General features: G+C 38.0%; 1 protein-coding gene across 3 annotated transcripts; it reads right to left on the reverse strand.

Moving 5' to 3' along the window:
* Positions 1-2000: 2000 nt before the first annotated feature.
* Positions 2001-14303, reverse strand: MEPE (matrix extracellular phosphoglycoprotein). 3 transcript variants are annotated; one of them, XM_028505359.2, is made up of 5 exons: positions 14223-14303; positions 12412-12477; positions 7282-7335; positions 6245-6334; positions 2001-3858 (listed from the first exon to the last, which is right to left on the reverse strand). In XM_028505359.2, the coding sequence occupies exons 2-5, from the start codon at positions 12463-12465 to the stop codon at positions 2386-2388; spliced, it is 1671 nt and encodes a 556-aa protein (XP_028361160.1). In that variant the 5' UTR covers positions 12466-12477; positions 14223-14303; the 3' UTR covers positions 2001-2385. The 3 variants fall into 3 exon arrangements, with proteins under 3 accessions (XP_028361160.1, XP_028361159.1, XP_028361161.1); XM_028505358.2 differs by having other exon boundaries at positions 2001-3861; XM_028505360.2 differs by lacking the exon at positions 6245-6334 and having other exon boundaries at positions 2001-3861.
* Positions 14304-15349: the final 1046 nt, after the last annotated feature.

Raw genomic sequence — 15349 nt, forward strand, 5'->3', positions numbered from 1 at the left:
CTTCAGGCCACCTAATGCCATATTTTAACTCCTAATTCTAGCCATCAGTATCTTGACGAGTTTACCTTATTAGGAGTTGTTTTTGAAACCTGGACTTCTAGGAAAGCATTGTAGTGCCTTTGAAATTAATGTGATCTTCAGTGCCTACTTAGTTCAAAGCCCATCATAAAGACTAAGTGAGGAGAGACTATTATGTGTCTTCTGGATGATAGCCATTGCCCTTGGAGTCTTTATCACTAGCCTTCTGCCCTCCAACTCCACCTCCCCGTCCCATCACCACTTCCCCTTTCTCTGAGGAGTGAGCCCTCTTAAGCTCTAAAATACTGATAGTGTCATTGAAGGTCATCAACTGTCAAGCCCTCATGGGCTTGTTGGGACTTACTATCTGCAGCCCCTCTGGATGTGTGAGATCTTAAGGAAAGTGGATTTTACTATATCTTTGCAGTTTCCATTAGCTAGAGTTTATCTCTTTCCTCAGAACTTCTATAGTTCTTTTATTTATATTTCTACTGTTGAACTTACCACCATCTACCTTGTATCTTTTTTATGTCTTTCTCCTTGACTAAAGTGTCATCTTAATAAGCATCTCTCCTCTTCTTCTTTTAATCCCCATGGAATTTTGAAAAATGAGATCATCCAGTACAAGTTTTTCAACTGGGCTGCACGTTATACCAAACAGAATCAGATATATTGCCTTACTGGTTGGGGTGTCAGGAACTGTTAATTAGGGCTGCAAAATCAAGGTAGATATTTACAAGCAGAGAAATTTATGAGGGTGGGGTTGGAGGGAGTAGCAGGCCTTGGAAATAAATATCAGAGCCTGGAGGGATCTTTTCTTTTCGGGCACAAGGTGGCAGACTATGCCCATTTCAGTCACTGCATATAAGGCAGGTTTGTTAGGCTGAGATTTTCTGCCCTTTTTTGGAAATGTATGTTTACTTAAAAAAAAAAAAAAAAGAACAAGAAGGAGAGAAAGGAAAAAGGAAGCTAGTCAGCTAGATGGCTGAAACCCGAGTTCAGCCAAAGCACAGGCCCTCTGCCGGGCGGCAGGGTGTTTCCAGGTCCCTGCTCCTTCCAGTCTGGACTCGCCCCTCCACGTCTGCATCTCACAGTAATACGTGTCCGACTTTGAAACATTGAATTTTTTTTAAAAGGATAAAGAAAATGTGAATAAATATGCATGAACACTCAAGCCGGCACAGAGGAAATAAAATCTGACCAGAAAATTGAAATGCAGTTTCTCCACTAGATAGCAGATGAGGACAGATGGGCTTTGGAAGGTCCAGCTGTAATTAACCAAAGACAGCATTCATTTTCTTTAGCAGCTCATTTTCTTCCCTTTAAAATGCCAAGTGTTTTTCCTGTGTTCAGACCATTCACATGTGTAAGCCTGATTTAATCTGGGATACAAGAAGCAGGTTGATTTCAATTCACTTAAATGCAATTTAAATTCCTATGTCATTTTTTTCACTTCATTAATTGCTTCTAGTTGTGTGTATGCATGCACCAAATTATCTTATATAAAAATCAAATTACTAGGAATAGTTTATTCTGGAATTCTGATGATGACTAATTTATTAGGTGACATGTTAAGTCTTTCCATTCGTACTGAATTTTTTTTACTTGGAAGATGGAGAATAAATTAAGCAAAAAGGATAACCTTTGTTTTCAGATACACTTAGCATTTATTTCAGGTTTCCTTTCTCTTGGAGTGGAAGGAGGTAGAACTGAGAAAAGTGATAACGGTGATTTGCTTCTGGAAGTAAAGTTTGCCTTCTAAGAAGTTGCTTATGTGCAACATGGGGAAGAGTCTGAAGCAGGCTGTCTATCAGAGCAGAGGGACTTCAGAGGAAAAAGGAAGTGCTGGCTAAGGCAGAGGGGGTGAGGGATGCTTTCGAGCTTTATTCAGCAGGTTAACTTCACAGCACTGCCTTTGACAGACACAGAACTAATCTGGTCACCTCTGAAATTAAGCACCATAGATGACAGAGTTTTCTTATTGATCATTTATTACAGATTACTATATGAGATGTTGTTTGTTTTCATATCTACAAAGCAACAACAAAGGAAGTTTGACATTCACAAACTATTTTAAAATGACACCTATTCAGATGTGTCCTATTCCATAGATCCTTAATGAATTTTTCCTTAAAAAATGCAGCATAACTTCAAATAGATTTGATAAAGCATCATAACTTTGGATAGAATTCTATACTATGACCACTAATATAGCAACAGTCCTCGCCAGGAGGCTGGTTTCTAGGCTTACTCAATTCCCTGCTCTGTCCTTCTTCACCTGGTCTGCTCTCAGGTGGTTCTCCTTCACTGGCAAGTCATGGGTGTCTATGTATTCGAACCTTCATCCTGCTGGGAATTACTGGCGGACTAGTCACCGTCACTCTCACTCGAGCTGCCACTGTCAGACGATTCGCTGCTGTCACGGTTTTTAGGGGGCCTAAACCTCCTGTGGGCATGCGGCTTACTGTAGCCCCAGGAGCCTTTCCTTCGTGGTGCACCCTTATTCCATGTAGAGCTATTTTGTCTGTGGGCTGGATACTGATTTTTCCCGCTGTGTGTCGTTATAGTCCTCTCGTTATTGGGGCCACTCTGGGAACCTATTTCATTTTTAATTTCATTGTCAAGACCATGAGAAGGAATGCGCCGGCCTGGACTTTTGCCCTTACTTGGAAATCTTTGATTTTCATTTGAGGTCACTTGATTCCTGTTAGAGTATTCAGTACCTTTTCTACTACTCCCTTTGCCATTTTTTGGGATTTCATTATAATTAGTACTTACAGCTACATCACTACTGCCTTCTTTCGTCTTCTCTTTGGAGGGCACATGAGGGTAATGAAACTCTATTTTCCCTTGGTGAGCATTCTGGCTGCCAGTGTCCACTCTGTTTCCTTCTTTTCCAGGGAGTCCCTTAAAATTAGTGCTGCCTATAATGTCGTTGCTGCCTTCCACTAGGCTCACACCAGCGGTATTTGCCTCTTGTCCTGTTTCATCCCTGCCTCCAATGGCATTTCTGCCACTTTCTGCTTCTTCTGGGATGTCATTATAACCTGGGCCTCCTGCTTCAGGATTAATAGTCTCAGCTTCACCTGGGCCAGAAAACTCTGTTTGAATATCTGCACCTTCTAAGTCAGGGTCAACAGCTTCTCCTTTACCGGAAATGTCCTTAAAAGGTTGGCCATCTCCACTGAAAGGAGGGATATCATTGTCACCCCCTTCTTGAACATCTGGATCGCCACTGCCTCCAAAATCACTGGGGATGTTTTTGAGTTTTGGGAACTGTTTTAGATAGTCAGTTTTGTGGTGGGTATGGTGGGTACTTTTGCTTTTTACTGGAATATTTGAGGCTTGTGAATCTCTTTGGTAATTCTTCTTACTTTTTGAGAGATCTTTAGCATAGTGTGCACTTGCTGGAATTTTGCTTTCAATATTCCTTGGTTTGATCTCTTTGTTTTCTTCCCCCAACAGTTTAATCACAGCTCCTGGCTCCATTATATGTCGCATATTATTTCTGCTGAGAGCTGCACCATATTCTTCTTGGTCATGTAGTTCGCTGACAACATTGTCTCCATCCTCAGGCCCATTATTCCCAGTGGATTCAGGGTAAATGGGCATCTTTAGGTTATTGCGGGCATTTTCATTGTTACTAATACTATAGACTTCACTCATTGTCTGTCTATTTTCAAAAAGATTTGGGGGTTTACTAATTTGGTTATTTTTATTGAATCCAAGAAGGAACAAATCTTTCTCTCTTTCTTGCACAATGTTTTCTTTAGATGCTGGCTCTTGATTTCTTCTCTTGCCAGAATGGTGAAGAGCGGTGTTGTCTTTGTTTTCTCCTTCCTGCTAAAGTGTAATGTTTAACATAAAGTGAGTACTTTATTTTACATTTTTAAAATCTAAAAATTCTTAGCATATGTATCTCACAACCAGATACTTAATAAAAATATTCTATTAACTCAATAGAGCTTTGTTAGTAGAGCCAATTCTGGAATGACCCAAGCAGGTTTTAAAAAGAAAGAAGAATGAACAGGGTTTGAAGGATGGGTAAGATTCAGATACCTCAAAGGGAAGTGGTGAGAATATTTTAAGAATCAGTAGCATATTAAAATGTTTAGAAACATGAAACATTTGAAAGATAATATAATAAAATTATAGGTTTGGAGTAGAGAAATCCTAAAGAAGAGAATAAGAATTAAATTTGGGAATGTAGATTAGGACCTGATTTTTGAAGGAAGACAGAGTGTGGTCCTCATCTTGTGACTAGTGAGTCTTTGCCAGTGACACGGAGTTCATGTTTTTAAAAGTGTTTTCCCTTACACTTCCATGTTCAATTCTTTCTCTGTCTCTGTCTCTCTTTCTCTCCCAAATATAGTACTGTCCTACTTGGAGGGCTGCCTGCTTTTGTACATGTAACTTATTGATGTTAGAAGCAGTGAGGAAATTGTTGAGTCTTCTCACACTTGACTCTCAAGATAAAATTGGTTTATGGAAGTGCCCTCTATTCTTATGAAGCTGACTAATATGAATATGCAAAGGTTGCTACTTATAGTATTTTTAAGTAGTAATTCAAAATGATTTATTTGTGGGAGTTATGACATCATTATTTACTAATCTTTTATCTGGCAGGTATATTCTGAAAAGAAGATTTTGTAATGAGGAAAAAATAAAATAGAAAAAAACTTTATAGTGAGATATTTCTAGAAGTATTTTAAACATTTAACTTATTTTAAGACATTAAATTCTGGAAAGTCATACGTGAACATTTATATTTTCCTTTGCAATCAAGTTCATTTGCTTACTGTTAATATGTTCTTTTGAGTTAAACAGGCGCATTGGAAAATCAGTAGATTATAATAATTCCTTATTAATTTTTTCCCTCTGTACTCTGAAGTGGGAAGTTTTTTTTATTTGTTGCTTTCACTGCTTTTAAAACAGTAGCATAAATACTAATGAGTTGTGTGAATTTTACTAAAGACCAAACAGAGTTTTTATAAATGAGAGCATTTAAAAAACCCTTTTAAATTGTGGCATGTGGTGGTCACTTATTTTTGCATTTGCTCATGTTAAATGATTACCAACTGCATTGTTGATGGTATGATCACCAGTCCGTTGGCTGGTCTGATTTCCTCTGCTCTGCTTTTCTATGTTTATGTCTTCACTCATGTTGTTCTTTTCATGGAGAATAGCCTCTCCCACCCACTTGTTTGGTCAAATCCCACTCATCTTCCGAGACTCAGCTTAATCATTTCCATTATGTAGTTTTCCCTGAACACTGGGCTAGAAACTAATCTTTTTTACTCCAGGCCCTAAAGCATGATATTTGGAGTGCCACTTACATAGCACGTTGCACATCTGTCTTGGGTTAATGGTTTTTGTAAGTGCCATTTGTTTCTTTTAATTTTTTCTTATATAATTCTAACATTTTGGAGGGAAAGAATTAAGTTTTCTCAATCATTTTATCTCACATGGTATCTTGCACAGCTGGAAGAGCTCAATACATATTTGTTATAACAAGTAAGTTTAACAGGCAGTTAGTCTTAGAGATGCATCTGAAGAATATTGAGCAAAACAAAACAACATTCTAAAGGGAAACTATAACTTCCATGGGAAATGAAGCCGGATTTGGAAAAAGAAGTAGCCTTTTTTTTGCTGATGGCATTTTAAGCTGTGTCCAACTCTTTGGCCAATGAATTTTAAAGAAGGGACTGAGTGAAAAGAATTATTGTTCCCTTCTAGTGACAAGGCCCTCATTCTTTCCCTTCTGAGTATCCTGGCACAGATGGCATCCCCCATGGAATAATTTAGGGGACACTAAAATGTGTCACTCTTTAGGCCAAAATGACTTCTAATCCTCACTATTAGAGCATATGGTAGAATATGTCTAGAAAACCTCCTTATTAAAAAAAAAACACTAATCAGAAGCAACAAAACAAAAATATTCACGGGCATCTAGAGTCCACCAGCCCCACACCTGCCTCAACAGGTCTTGAAGTAGGGCAGGGTTTGGGCCAGGGGGTGGGTGGCCCTGTGTCAGGGAGACTCTGGAACACAGAGTTCTGTGGCAGAGATGCTTGAGGATCCTAGGATGTGGGAAAAGGACGAAGGCACCAGCCACAGGCAGAAACTCCAGAGCAGAAAAAAGTAAACTGTCTCCCATATAACTTCCCCTGGCATTAGTCCAGAGTTTGACTCAGGGTAAGGATCATCACTCAGAGATTCAGCTTACCTTCATGTTAGTTTGATTTTTTCTCCCAGATGATGTGTGAACATACTTAATATCATACCCATGTTTCTCAGGGTGACCATTGTACATTATCTACAAAAATACAACATTACATAAAGATGAGATTTTCTCCCACTAAGAAGTTTCCTGTTCTCTTTTTGACAGTACAGATTATTTTTAAACTTGGAAGTCTAATTCTCCATCTAACAAATGGCAGTACTTCCTATAACCACAGGAGGGCATATGCCAACCAATCCCCAAAGATAGTAACTTGTTTCTTTCTTTTCTATCTCTAAATTAGTTTTCCCTAAGTATGACTATCAACTGCCCTTTTTCCCAGGTTGTATCAATTTCATTACCAAATTTCAATAGAAATGGATCACTTGGAAATATTTGCAGGTGGGAGGAGGCAGGGGGATTAGAAGAAAGGCAGATTTTTCCAGTATAAATGTCTGATGTCAAATGGCAAAACTCACAGCATGAAAATTCAGGCCCTTACATTTTCGGGTTTTGCCTTTGTAATTTTCAGCTGAGACAGAGACAGAGGATTGTTAGTTCTTGGAACAGAATTTTCTGAGGCTGCCAGAAGAAACCGTGGCAGGCAGAAGTAAGCTGCAATTTGGTGACCTGAAAAGCTGAGGGAACTTGTTTAAATTCAATGTGTATGGAAAACTGACTCCATGTAAACAGAACTCCCTGTTAACACTTATTAATGTTCCTCCATTTGTTTTCTCCCTCATGTATTGCTTTGTTCTCATGTATATGCGTAGAAAAATAGTTCGCTAATAACAATAGCCCAAAATTTTTACTCACTTATCCCTCTGAAGGAAGAAATCATAGCAAAGAGAAATCTCCATTTAGAATGCTTTTCTCCTTTCTGTCACACATTGTATGAATTAGAGTGTCAAAATTTTGTTGTATAATTTTGTATTTCCATTCTAAGTACTCAAGAATATTTGGACAGTTAAAAATTTCCCCTGACTGACTTTTTCCTTTACAGAGTTAAAATGGATTTATTTGAGAAGAATAATTCTGTTTACCCTCTGTTCTTCCACACAGTCTTGCTTAGTTTTCTCAGCCTGTGGTTGAACCATCTGAAAGGAAACAAGAAATAAAACTTCACCAAACATGCATTCTTTCATTTAATTCTTCAAACAGCAAGTCTTATTTTTGTCCCATTGGGTTACACTAGTCAGTGTGGAAAATCATCCTGACCAGGGAGGATGAACGCCCCGCCACAGTAACATTTGTGCCAGTCTTACAGGAGGTGCCCCGTTCCTCCCCTGAGGGAGACAACGCTTCTACCCCCATTACCAAACCCTGTTCAAGCTTGGAGAAACTGCCAGGCCAGGGAGGTGTGGCACTGCACGTGAAAAAGCTTGGCTGTCGCTGGTATCTATTGAAAAAGAAGTTTTCACGAGAACTCTGGGTGTTGTTTAGTCAGTGAACCCCAATCAGAGTTCAGTGCTGTGGACTTTATGTGTATTAACTGTATAAGTTCAGGATTGGTGTGTAAGTCAAGATAAGATGCTGCTGATTATCCTGCAAGAGTAAAACCATAGCTCTGCATGTAAGGGGAAGGACCACACTAAGGATGGGATGTTATTGTTGCCAGTCACCTTGGTAGGTATTTCTTTCAGGGAAAGGAAAAGGGACTGACCTGCAAATTGGTACAAATACTTTCTCTTGGTTTCACATGAAAGTGTCAGAATATCTTGAAGGTACCTGGGGACAAGAGGTGGAGAGAGGCCAGAAACTAAAAAGATATAGACCCAGATATCTTGTTTCAGACTTTTAGGCTAAAATTTAGGTGTCATAGGAGAGCATGCAGAGGCAGACTTGAGAATGCTTGAGCAAGCTTGCCTTGGAAGCAACAGATGTACCAGTTCTTTTATCCTCAGTATTTTTTTGTTTCCTTATTTATTTTTGAAATTCTTAGGTCATCCTAGATGTGGCAAGAGGAACCAATGGGTAGGCTGGTTTGTGTCTGAATGCCTGTGTGAAAGTAGTGTGAGTTGTGTAGCAATATATGATGAGCAATTATCTTGCTTGCTTTCAGATACCACACTTCTGCTTTCTCTGTGATGTTCCCCACAAGCAATATTTCCTGAACTCCTTTGTTGTCTGGCTGCAGTCTGGGTTTGGATAGTGGGAGACTGAGCCTGAGACTGAAGGGTAGAAGGAGAAAGGAGCCAAGGTATGTCCTTCCATGCTCTCAGTTTGAGGCTGCATCTCTAGGGTTGGAGGCATCTCCTTCAAGGTCTTAGTTCCTGCTGCTCCTGCCCACAGCCCCACCCCAAGGCACCAAGAACACTGCCTCCTTCCTTGTTCCTCCAGCCCAAGGCCTGGTAGTGTCTTCCATCTTTGTGTGGCCTCATCACCCTTGACTTGCCCTTTCTGTTCATCTTGTGCTTTATAACCATTCTTCTATTGAACTCCTGGTTATGAATTTTATTTTCCTGACTCTACTTTGACTGATGAAAGCACCTTAGATATAAACTCAGAACTTTAGTAAAAGTGCTCTATTGGCTGAGCTCAAGGCAGATCTGCCTAACATTCCATTCCATTCCATTCCATTCCATTCCATTCCATTCCATTCCATTCCATTCCATAAACAAAAGTAGTTAGTCACAGATACAGAGAACAAACTGGTGGTTGCCAGAGGGGAGGGGGGAGGGATGGGCAATATAGGTGAGGGGGATTAAGATGTACAAAGTTCAAGTTATGAAATAAGTAAGTCACCAGGATGTAATGTACAGCCTAGGGAATACAGTCAATAATATCGTATTATAATAACATTGTATGGTGACAGATGACTTACAATAGACTTACAATACTAATCATTTTATAATGTATAAAAATATTGAATCACTATGTGGTAAGCCTGAAACTAATATAATATTGTATGTCAATTATAATTCAACTTTTAAAAGACAAAGAAGTACACATTAAAGAAATAATGTAGCCAGGCAGTGAAAGACAAATACCACATGATATCACCTTTAACAGGAATCTAAACAACAAAACAAAACAAAACAAAACAAAAAACTAGCAAAATATAACCAAAGACACTGAAATAGGGGATAGTCTGACAGTGGCCAGAGGGGAGAGAAGAGGGAATTTCAGGGGGGAATGGGTAGGGATTACAGGAACAAATTGGGAGGACACATGGACAAAAACTAGGGGTGGGGGGTAATGGGGGGAAGGGGGGAGGGTTGGGTGGAGGGGCTGGAACCGGGAGTAGGGGGGAGAAAACTGTACTTGAACAATGATTGAAATAAAAAAAAAAAGAAATAATGTGATATAACTTTATCCTCATTGGATGGGGATCTAGAGGAAAGGGTAATATTATACACATTGGTTGTGAGAACGTTAAGATGCTTAGCATTTTGGGAAGAAAATACAGCAATATCTACTAAAAAATACATGTCCCCATCTACTCAATACTTCCATTCTAGGAAACCTATCTGTTATAAACATTAAAGGACAAATCTTGCCATAAAAATAAAAGTACAAATTTATATGAAAAAAGTGTTTGTCAATGATACCTTATATTTATATAGCACTTTATAGTGTAAATTGATTTCATATAAATGACCTCATCTGATTCCTATAATAACTGCTGTGAAAAAGGAAGTAGGAGAAACAGAATTGCCCACAATTACCACCCCAGCAGTAGTAGCCAAAGTAAAGGAGATATTTTGACTTAAATCTTCTGTCTCAAAGTCCCAGGATTAAAATAAGTTTTTAAATGGCCTGATATATGAAAAAACATATTTAATCATATGAGGAAATGTTTCTGTAGTTTATATTAAGTCCCTTCAGGCATATTTTATAATTTTATTTTTATTGCCTTTTTTATGTTGGTTCTTCTATGATCTTGTGCATATAAATTTAGATCATTGCATCATTTCTCAAAAATATCAAAACAGTAAAAATATATCTGGAAATGGGGCTATGGGAAAAATATAAAAATTAGATGGTAGATATTAACTTAAAAAACAAATGACAGTTTGGGGTATTTGGCATCTTCTTACAGAACACAACACATATGCACGTATGAAAACATATTTGATAGTTTAGGGTACCTTAATATAGTTCACAATAAAAAACCATGAACTTACGTCCAAATAACTTATAACAAAGTCTTCATACTATAACTTCATATTGATGTATATTAATTAAATTTCATGGCACAATAATCACCTTTTATTTCTTTTTTTTCTATTTCTAAATTTTGGTTTTGAAGGAAACCAGAAATGTTACCCCAAATATGCCTCTTTGCTGAAAGCATTTAAAAAGTTGTAAGCAGAAGAGTTTTCCCATCTTCTGCCTAAAGTCAGGAAATAAATTCTTCCACTGGAGACATATTCTCACCAATCCAGAGACCATACCAGAGGGATCTGCAAACAAACCTTGTTAAACTGACACTGATCTTCTTATGTGAGGAAGTTCAGGACAAAGACTACCCTCAGCCCATAAATTTTGTGTTGTCAATTCTTCACAAATTTATTCTTTCTTTGTCTAAAAAGTATAAAAGCTTCTGGCTCTGGTCATTTCTTCAAGTCTTCATTCTCTTGTGAAGACCCCTATGCACTTATAAAAATTCAGGAAAGCTTGCATGCTTTTTTCCTGTTAACATATCTTGTCAATTTAATTTTCAGACCCACCCAGGGACCCTAGGAGGGTTGAGGAAAACTTTTTCACCCCTATGGTTGAATTTGCATTCTAGTTCCAAAATATATGTAAATAATGCAATATATACCAATTTCTGATTCCAACAACCTATTATTAAAAATTATAGATAATTGCTCAAATAGAACCTATATATCTAGGAGAAAATAACATATTTATCCATTTATAATTCCAAATTGTATCTCTATGTCTTTGCAAAACCTCTTTCATTTGAGACATGTCCCCCTCCCTTCTCCTCCCTACCCACTTGGCAGTTCTCCCAGGCTTGACTGTGGCCCTGTGCTGGAGATGACCTTGTCTCCCTCTGCGGAGCAACATTGGCACGTGATTTTGACCAGTGGTGACTGGATTGAGGTTGACATAGCATATTTACTGGAAAATGGTTGGAGAGTTTCTTGGACTATGTTGCTCAAAATAGATTCATCCTAGGCTGGTGGGATTGCACTGGGTCAGCAAGACCTCGGTGCCCATCATGCCTGAGCACATGCCTCTATGGCCCTGACTGAGCTAAACCGTGGGGTTTGGGCCTGGCTGATGCATATTTTAAGCAGAATGCCCCCCACAGGACAGTTAGAGGCTGTAAGCAGAGAGGTGACAAGCTTTCCTCAACTTTTGCTGTCCTTACCCAACGACATGGTTCATGCTTGTCAGTGGGTTACCCAACTGGTCACCCACTCACTCAGGACCTATATTTAAGTACTTCCGGCAACAGAGTAGCCACTCATTTCCATGGCTCTCCAACTGAAAAGGTTACTCTGGGAAGTTAGGATGCTTTCCAGACATTATGTAATTGGTAATGTAATTGTAATTGCAATCGCATTGCAGAAAATACCAGCAACATTCAGCATTTTCACAAGGTAATTTAGTCACATCCTGAGTACATGTGGGTGAATCAGAGAGAAAAAGAGACACACAGGGAAACTGGAGCTCCATTTGGGCTGAGCTTGGGGCACTTCCTCCATCTTTAGCCTCACTAATGAAGGGAAACTCATTACCAGGATCTCACAGTGCTGAGGTGTTGCAAGAATTACAGAAAAATTCAGGTTCCTCTCTGTTGCCATGTATTTGCAAAATCTAGTTGGTTAGCCTTAAAATATTCAAGTCTTTTTTCTTTAGTTTTTAGTAAAATATTGAAAAGTTCTTTTGACATGCTATAAGTTGAGTCTCTGAGCATTTACTCATTAATGTTAGTGGATTTAAAGCACTGTGGCTGGCTCTTGGTTTTCCCAAAAGTACTCTTTCTGGTTTTTCTTAAAAGGCAACGTGTAGACATCTTGTAATTCAGCACATGTGTATTAAAGTCCTCCTTGGTGGCAGGCTTCAGTGTCAAGTGCTAGATGGATTCTTTTTGCTTGGTACTGCATTGTCACTGAACTAGGTAAGTGCTACTAATGTGAAAAGACATTGTTAAAGAGAAAAACAGATGAAGAGAGCAACAGAATTTATGATGCATAATTAAAATCGGAAATGCTTACTGGTTCCGCCCAGGTCAGACAGAAAAGAAGTAGTCCCAAACAGACAATATGCATCTTTGAGAATCTCTGTGAAAAGACAATATATATGTTTTACCCTAAAGCATTGCCAATTACAACTGCAACCCTAAGTATAAATACAGCACAAAAGTATACAAACACCATTCCTCCTACAAGCCCTTTTTTAAGGGAAAAAAAAACCTCTTTGTAATTTACTTACATTCAAGTGTGGATACTTAAATGTAAGTGCTTTCATAGGTCTAACTCTTCCAACATGAAACTGAAAATTGTCCAATGTTATTAAGGCAATGAAGTCAATTAATAGAAATAAATTGTATAAAATTTATTTGCTTTATTGTCAGCCTAAACTTTTCCTTATTGTCTTTAGAAAGATCATTTACTTTATATAATTCATAATAACATTAAGTTAGTATAGCAGCTTATAAGATACTTTTTAAATGATTTGCCGGGGTAGCAGGCTCCACAGTGAGGAATGCAATCTTGTCTGCTACCTGGCTGGTGCCCCGATCAGTGTACTCATATCATTAGCAATCTGTCTGATCTAGTGCCCATCCATGGGCTGGAGATTGAAACAACTTATGTGATATTTATATTACTAGCTAACATTTACTGAGTACTAAAATGAGCCAAACATTATTCTAAATATTTTATACATGTTCAATTAATTGAGCCTCATAATAATTCTATGAGTTAGGTGGCATATTATTCCAGTTTTATAGATTAGGAAATAGACACAGAAAATCAAGTAACTTGTCCCAGAATTCCCAGATATTAAGGGGCAGAACTGAAATAAAGAACCTGGCAATGTAGGTAGAGAGCTAGTATGTTTTTAATCAAAACTTTATACTGCCTGGAATGTTTCTATTCTTTTACCTATTACAGAAAAGGCTACATGTAGCTGATTTATGGGCAAATTATATTTTATATTGGGATCAACAAAGTTTTATTTAAAATATTAACATTTAGCTGTGGATAAAGGTACATGTTTATCCTTAGGTAAATATATTAAGGGTCTCTAGTTAGCTCACTTAAGTGGCTATTAGATTGAGAAAAACAAGTCAACATAACCTTGGATTAGGAATCTGTTGCTTCTGATAAACATTAAGTATTTTACTAACCACCACACAGACATATAGCAACCAATATGAGAGTAAGAAATTTACCCCACTCTGAGAATACTTGGGGGAAAATCACTTTTAATGGGTAAATAATCTAAATACCATTGTAATCTTTAAACATCTCAAGGTAAAAACACTTTTAATTGGAGAAATAAATATAACTTTCATATATCCTGAAATCCTAGGCTATTCTCTTCAAAATTAATACAATCTTCAGAAGCTTAATTCTAACTGTAACATAGCCACCCAAATATTTTAGAGATCAGGACACCACATGTCACTTATTAAATGACTTAATGCTGAGAACTCTCAGCAAAGATGGCACTAGCACAAACGAGGTTGGAAAGTATGAATACGATGATGTTTTCCTTGTTCCGGTTTCTAAGTGGAGATACAGAGCAATATTAGAACCTTTCAGTTGTGGGTCTTGACGATGCTGACAGTCACATCAAAGAAAAATGGCCGTTGCTTTTAGTTGACAATTTCTAGAGCTTAGTAACACATTTTCTATTTTATAAAACAAAGCACTAAATATTACACAGTTGTGCTCAGTAGAGAATACCTTCAATTTGTACTTATTTTCAAAAGTAATCTCTCTACCTGGTTGGCATGCATCCTGAAAATGTAAACAATTACATTATAAAGCTATCAAGAACATCAAGAAAGCCAAATTACCTGGTATCTTTTTACCTTCAGAATACCTGGGTTCTTCTGCAGGCTTAGCAGTTTCTGGGCATTTTGCTGAAATTTAAAGTTTGTTAGAGTTCTCAATGGCCAATCAGCATTGACTCACTTAGCACTAGCAGAAACAATTTGTTACCAGTGCCCACAGATAACCATAGGGGGCAAAGTAATTTTAATCTAAAAATGTTTTTGTGGTGGAAAGCTGCTATCAAATGTTCCAGAAAGTGGGATAAACCAAAAGTATAAATAGCTCAGTTTGGTATATCATGTTGTCAGGTAATTAAAATTGATTTCAGAACTATTAATTTGGACTGACTGAATAACTAACAAGTTTATAAATGGAAAACACTTTAGTTATCTTTTATGTAGAAAGTTTATAATTTCAATTTTGTCTGAATTAAATTCAGCAACACTTAACGAAAGTATTGAGTGCCTATTGTGTGATAGGCATTGAGGAAACTAAACAAAACAGAAAAATAATCTCCGTTTTCATGGAGTTGATAATTTGGTGGGGAGTCAGATAAACAGAATAAAAAACATATATTACACTAGACAGTGACACAGACTTAGTCTAAGAAGAAAAAAATTGCAGGGAGGGAGTGTGGACACTAGGTTAAAATTTAAATAGGGAGTTCTGGGAAGGGCCCATGGAAAGGATGACTTATGAGTAAGACCTGTAGACATATGGCTATCCAAGGGAAGAAGAGCATTCTAGGCAGAAGGAAGCAGAAAAGGAGAGCCTAAAAGCAAGATCTTGCTGGTTTGTTCCAGAAACAGAGATGAGATCAGTTGGCTGAAGGGACTGACGAGGGCAATAACAGGAATGAGATCAGAAAGACATCAGATGGCAGATGATAAAGGGCCTATGGGTCATTGCAAGGCTTTGGCTTTATTGAAAATGAGAAGGAAGCCCTTGGAGGTTTTAGGCAGAGGACTAGCTGAGGGAGCAAATGAAGTAGAAAGAGGCAGAGGCTGGCTAGGAAGCTCTTTAGGTAATCTGAGGAAGAGCTAGCTGGGACTTGAACCAGAGTGGTAGCAGAAGGGATGGGGAGAAGTGGTTATGTTTTGAATATATCTTGAAAACAAAGTGTCCTGAGTGACACTCTCACCTTATGAGT

This window comes from Phyllostomus discolor, chromosome 1, assembly GCF_004126475.2.
Source record: "Phyllostomus discolor isolate MPI-MPIP mPhyDis1 chromosome 1, mPhyDis1.pri.v3, whole genome shotgun sequence".
Classification (NCBI taxonomy): Eukaryota; Metazoa; Chordata; class Mammalia; order Chiroptera; family Phyllostomidae; genus Phyllostomus; species Phyllostomus discolor.